Source organism: Lathyrus oleraceus, chromosome 3 (assembly GCF_024323335.1).
Source record: "Lathyrus oleraceus cultivar Zhongwan6 chromosome 3, CAAS_Psat_ZW6_1.0, whole genome shotgun sequence".
Classification (NCBI taxonomy): domain Eukaryota; kingdom Viridiplantae; phylum Streptophyta; class Magnoliopsida; order Fabales; family Fabaceae; genus Lathyrus; species Lathyrus oleraceus.
Genome location: NC_066581.1, coordinates 149,357,484 through 149,363,638, shown reverse-complemented (window position 1 = coordinate 149,363,638; position 6,155 = coordinate 149,357,484). Strand labels below are relative to the sequence as shown.

At 34.2% G+C, this 6,155-nt stretch overlaps 1 protein-coding gene across 1 annotated transcript; it reads left to right on the top strand.

Annotated features, from left to right (window-relative positions):
- The first annotated feature begins 1,108 nt into the window (after positions 1-1,108).
- Positions 1,109-5,744, top strand: LOC127125899 (ras-related protein RABE1a). The gene is made up of 9 exons (XM_051054755.1): positions 1,109-1,273; positions 1,405-1,515; positions 2,291-2,363; positions 2,476-2,576; positions 4,383-4,448; positions 4,733-4,830; positions 4,942-5,004; positions 5,084-5,176; positions 5,313-5,744. The coding sequence occupies exons 2-9, from the start codon at positions 1,443-1,445 to the stop codon at positions 5,394-5,396; spliced, it is 651 nt and encodes a 216-aa protein (XP_050910712.1). The 5' UTR covers positions 1,109-1,273; positions 1,405-1,442; the 3' UTR covers positions 5,397-5,744.
- The last annotated feature ends 411 nt before the right edge of the window (positions 5,745-6,155 follow it).

Sequence of the window (6,155 nt, the reverse complement as noted above, 5' to 3'; positions counted from 1 at the left end):
CCAATGAGATAAAGATCATGTATCTGGTTATTGACACCCTTCTTTTTATAATATGATTATAGGGCGACCTACTTTTAACTAGCTAGGCGTTGCCTTATCCAATATGTATTTATGCATGAAGTACTCACTCCCGAATGGACGGGTGGATGTCATCCAAGGAGATCAGGAGATTTCCAGAAAATGTTACGTAGAGAGCCTCAAGCTGAAAATGGTCCTCACTCTAGGCACGAAAGCCAAGAAAGTGGGTTCAGGAATAAAATTGCCAAGATGAAGCTACAAAAGCGAGGAGGCTGAAGATATCGAAGATTGAAAGGCTAAAAGAAATGCCCTCTAGAACCACACTCATCGTTGTCATCCATTTGTTTTTCTTTACTGCTGTTTAACTAGTTTGTTATTGATTTTTATAGACGAGTATTACATCTCTGAAAATTGTAAGGACAAGTTATTTCGGAAGATTCACTATTTTCCCTCTGTAGTTTCCATAGGGTGGGGTTTTTTAATGAGGCATGTGATTTTACTATCTTAGTAGATTTGTGTTTAATGGTCATTACCTTTTCTTTTCTTCAGGAAATCAACAAGCTGGAGAAAATATTGCCCATAGAGGTGATCAAAGCACTGAATCTATATGTGACATCCTTGCTAGCCATAGAGATGATCAAAACGCTAAATCTCTACGTGAGATCCTTGCCGCCGGATCAAGATGCTGAATCCTTATGAGGGATCCAATCCGTCTATAAAGGCGATTAGAATGGCATATTCTTAATCAAGATTGTTGCCACCTCTTGAGATGGATAAAACATTAAGTCCCATTATAATTCTTAAAACAATCAAATTATTGCAAGGGAGACGATGATAGTAAACACCCTCAACCAAGAGTTAAGAGAATTAATTATACATAAATAACTACAAAAGAGATTAAAATCTATTACACTTATAAAAAAAAACTCTTTTACAAAAATAAAGTACCTATTAAACTTCTCACTTATTTTTTAAAGAACCAATGAATTAATATAGCTCATATAAAAATAAATTATAAATGAGTTATTATATTTATATAATTGAAACACAAAATTGAATCCAATGATACTCTAGACTTAAATTCATAATAATTTAGTCATTAATTTAAGAAATTAGAAATAAAAGAATAAAATTATGAAACCCTTACCCCCAATTCAATTCAACGCCCGACCGGTGCTGACGTTACACGCTTTCCCTCTTTTCATTCTCACATTTCCCGTTTAGATCTTAACTTTCCTCTTCCTCATCTTCTCTGGTAATTTCCACTCTTCTCTTCAATCATCCATTCACCACTTCACCAATTATTATCATTATCATTTCAATATGTATAATAATCATGTAAACATGTTTTCGATTTTTGAAAATTTTCCACTTTTGTGATTGTAGATTAACGCTTGCAGAGGGATAGTGTGTTGTTTGCTTCGATGGCTGCTCCTCCTGCTAGAGCTCGTGCTGATTACGATTACCTAATTAAACTTCTCTTAATCGGTGATAGCGGTACGGTTTGTTTCACTCCTTTAGGTTTCTTCAACTATCGTCTTGATTTTTCTTATTCTGATCTCGTTTATGTCAATCATAGCTTCTGATTTGTTCGTTCAGCAAAAGGGAATGTTAAGATTTGTAGGGTTTCCAATAGCTTCTAGATTCAACTTTGATTTTGCGGTTCGATTTTCGAATTAGAAATTATACTTTTTTGTATTCAAGTTTTGAAATTTGAAGTTCAAATCAACTGCATCTATTTTTATTTTTACTCCGGGTGAGTTTTATTTTATCACTTAAACTGTCTTGCATGTGTCCAAGGAATGTATTGTAATGAACTATGAAGCTGGACACCGGAAATATGACACTTACACTGACACGTCGACAACTGTAATAATTTGAATAATCAATAATTAAACGTCATCACAAGTATGAGTGTTGGTTTCGGACACCGACAGTGACACAAACACGTCTTTTTCAGAGGTGTCAGTGTTAAAAGTTAGAGGTAATGAATGGGGGAAATTTTGGAAATTGGGGTTTATTGTTATGTTTACTGAATTTGTTTGCTATTCAAAGTGATGGTCATCACAAGTATGAGTGTTGGTTTCGGACACCGACAGTGACACAAACACGTCTTTTTCAGAGGTGTCAGTGTTAAAAGTTAGAGGTAATGAATGGGGGAAATTTTGGAAATTGGGGTTTATTGTTATGTTTACTGAATTTGTTTGCTATTCAAAGTGATGGTCACATTTTAGTGTTTCGGATTTGATTATGATTTTTAACGTATTCGCAGGTGTGGGTAAAAGTTGCCTTCTATTACGTTTCTCTGATGGGTCTTTTACAACTAGTTTTATCACGACCATTGGGTAGGTTTTCTATAGCTCAATTATGCTTTATTGATTTCCCTTTTCTTCTTTGTCTCTGTGTTGTGCTGAGATGGCTTTGTTGTCACTAGATTAATTTGTTTTTATTCTTCAGCATTGATTTCAAAATAAGGACCATTGAGCTTGATGGAAAGCGAATCAAATTGCAAATATGGGATACAGCCGGTCAAGAGCGTTTCCGAACTATCACAACGGGTTAGTGATTTTTCATGTGCAAATTTATTATATCTACGGCAAAACTTTACTTTTAAAAGGTAATATCAAATTATTATGACTGTTTACCTATTTATATCTCCTTTTTATTCATTTAAACTGGAAAAGTAGAGTTGTATCTTTTGAAAACATTTTAACGTCCTTAACAATCATCATAGAGTATATATCTCTCTCTCTTGTCAACTATTTAGTTTGTTCTTGGTGCTATGATCGGCAGGATGTGTTGCATAACTCTAAAAGGAACTGTATTATCTTTTAATCAGATAACTCTGGCTTGTGTTGCATATTATTGATAGAAGAAAACATATTTCTATTTCTTCTCAACTTTATGAAACCATTTAGTGTCAGCTTTGACATGGTTCGTTAAAATTTCTGTTGCCAATTCAAATCTCACATGTAGTTTAAAATTTTTCCGTTCTCATTAAACGGGTGTCAGTGTTGTCCATGGCAGAGAGCCAAAATGCTGCCATGCCGGATGTTTTGTGGCGCCGTTATAGTGAAATATGGCAGAAAAACCCGCAATATCGGATATTTACCGTTGCGGCGAGCCCAAAGACCATCATGTATATCCGCCATAGCGCCGCAATTGCGGATATTTGATAACACTGGCGGGTGTTATTGAATGGTCACTAGATAGTTTTTTATGATCTTTAGTTCGCTCCACATTTTCTTACTGTATTGAGATGGCATGCTTTGTTTATTTGATTGTCTACGCATGATTTCTTCAAAAGATTGGTTTTAGGCCAATATTGAAAATCTGTGCAATATTAGACTTATCAAATGATTGGATTTTTCTCATTTTTTTGGCACTATTTATGGATGTAGTTGTATAGTGTAGAATCTGTCAGTAGAGGTTATTTATGATAGGGCATTATGGTGGTATTTTTCTATGTTACTGATTCCACCTAATGGAAAAGGCCATTGTTATAGTAACATTTAGTTGTAAAATGTTGCGTAGCCTTTCAAATTTGAATATCAATGTGCTTCTGCTACCATTTCCATTTTCTAACTGTATTGCGATGGCATGCTTTGTTTATTTGATTGTCTATCTATGCAAAATTTCTTCATAAGGTTGGTTCTAGGCTAGCCTTTAAAATATAGGAAATATCAAACTTATAACATGGTTGGATCTTTGTCATTGACCTCACTGTTTACTAGTTATAACTTTCTTTGGAACTATTTATAGGTGTAGTAGTATAGTGTCGAATCTGGAAGTAGAGGTGATTTATGATAGGATATTATCATATTATGGTGGTATTTGATCTACATAACCGATTCCACCTAATGGAAAAAGCCTTTGTTGTTATTGTAATACTTTGTTGTAGAGTATTGCCTAGTCTTTTAAATTTAAATATCAATTTGCATCTGTTACCATTTCAATTTTCTTACTGTATTGAGACATGGCATGCTGGTCTATTTGATTGTATATGCAGAATTTCTTCAAAAGGCTGGTTTTATGAAGCCTTGAAACATGTGCAATATTATACTTATCAAATGATTGGATCTTCGCATTTACCCAATGCTTATAAGTTATAACTTTTTCTTGGCACTAATTATGGGTGTAGTTGTATAGTGTAGAATCTGCCGGTAGAGGTGATTTATTTTGGGATATCATGGGGGTATTTGATCTATGTTGCTGATTCCACCTTAATGTAAACGACCTTTGTTGTTATCGTAAGATTTTGTTGTAGAATGTTCAAATTTAAGTGTCAATTGGCTTCTGCTACCATTTCATAATATATGCAAATTGTTGATCTTATGTCACAAAAATTATTCCCTCTTTTGCAGCTTACTACCGTGGAGCCATGGGTATTTTGCTTGTATATGACGTTACTGACGAATCTTCTTTTAACAGTAATTTTCTCTTCCTAACACTCTCGTGTTGTATGCTATTCCTCTTTCATCATTTCCACTCTTTAAATCCGGATTTACTTAAATTTTAATGTCTTAGTAGAACACCCATTATATTCAGCCAATTCAATTATTCAACAGTTCAATTGGACAATTTGGCTTGCAATGTGTTTTAAGTTCTTTTACATGACAATACGACTTATTTTATTGTGTCCAGATCATGTGCTTCAAATGTATTTTTATTTCTTTTCTACATGGCAAATAGTCTTATATCATCTTGTGTCCAGATATCAGGAATTGGATTCGTAACATTGAGCAGCATGCTTCTGACAATGTTAACAAGATACTGGTAGGCAACAAAGCTGATATGGATGAAAGCAAACGGGTATGTCATCTATCATCCTTACTTATACTCTTGCCATTTTTTGATGTGCTTATACGCATTGGACACAACTTTTTAAGCTGTGCATATGATATCCATCAATGTTCTATTTAGGCTGTGCCAACTTCTAAGGGTCAAGCGCTTGCAGATGAATATGGTATCAAGTTTTTTGAGACTGTAAGTAGCTCTAAATGCTCATATTGAAATTGCACACGTAAACTGCTCATCTGCTAGTACTGAGAGTTTGCTTGTACAGAGTGCAAAAACGAATCTGAATGTGGAGGAGGTTTTCTTTTCAATAGCTCGGGACATCAAGCAAAGACTTGCAGACACTGACTCAAAATCTGAGGTTTTATTTTGGATTGTCTCCTAACTTCTTTGTTTTTGAATCCTTTTTTGATTTCATTGTATTGATGAAATGCAAGACTTCATGTTTAAAATGAGATCATTGTGGCCCGCTAAGTTTTCCATTTGGTTCTTTGCAGCCCCAGACAATCAAGATTAACCAACCAGACCAGGGAGCAGGGGCTTCTCAGGCGGCCCAAAAATCTGCATGCTGTGGTTCTTAATGGGGGAAGCTTGAGGGCATACATTTGACTGAGAAGTTTAATTTTGTCAATGACTCTGTCATTAGTGCCTGTATGATTCATATTATTTTTACAGTTGCTACTCATTGGGTGTGAATGGTAGATTTTCCCTGTGTTGGGAAATTAATTATGTCAATTTGTTGTTGCTTAAACTAACTATTTCAGGAGGTTGCGGTCATGCACAATCGCGCCTTTCTTGAAACCAAGAAGGCTCAAAGCAGGAACCACAGACTGCCCCTGGCTTATGGTCATGGTGTTTGTTGTTAACAACTATGGTATTCCTAAATTTCTGAATATGTGTGAATATAGATCAAACCTATGTTGTTGTGACATCCACATCTTCATTCTTCAGTTTGGAGTTTCCATAAAAATAGCTAAATACCCATTGATTTCAAAGACACAGCACCACTAACATGTTGAAATGAGAAACATTAAGGGTCTATTTGAATGAGTTTTAGTTTTAAATTTTTAAAAACTATTTTCTAAATCAATTTTAGAAAACAATTTTGAAGGAAAAAATGTTTGATAATCTTACTTTTAAAAGTTGTTTTAACAATATTGCACATTTGTTATTTATACAATTAAATTTTTTATGAGTGTTGGTATGTCTTCCATGAGCTAATATATATTTTTTATTAATGTTAAAAATAATTTATTTCTTAAATTATAATTATGTTATCTGGAGATGATGAAATTCATGGAGATGATGAAATCCATCTCTTACATATTTTTCTTATCTTT

Coding starts and splice junctions, on each gene's coding strand:
- LOC127125899 (XM_051054755.1), top strand. CDS start 1,443: ATGGCTGCTCCTCCTGCTAGAGCTCGTGCTGATTACGATTACCTAATT. Junction 1,516..2,290: donor TCTCTTAATCGGTGATAGCG/GTACGGTTTGTT, acceptor ACGTATTCGCAG/GTGTGGGTAAAAGTTGCCTT. Junction 4,449..4,732: donor TGACGAATCTTCTTTTAACA/GTAATTTTCTCT, acceptor TCTTGTGTCCAG/ATATCAGGAATTGGATTCGT.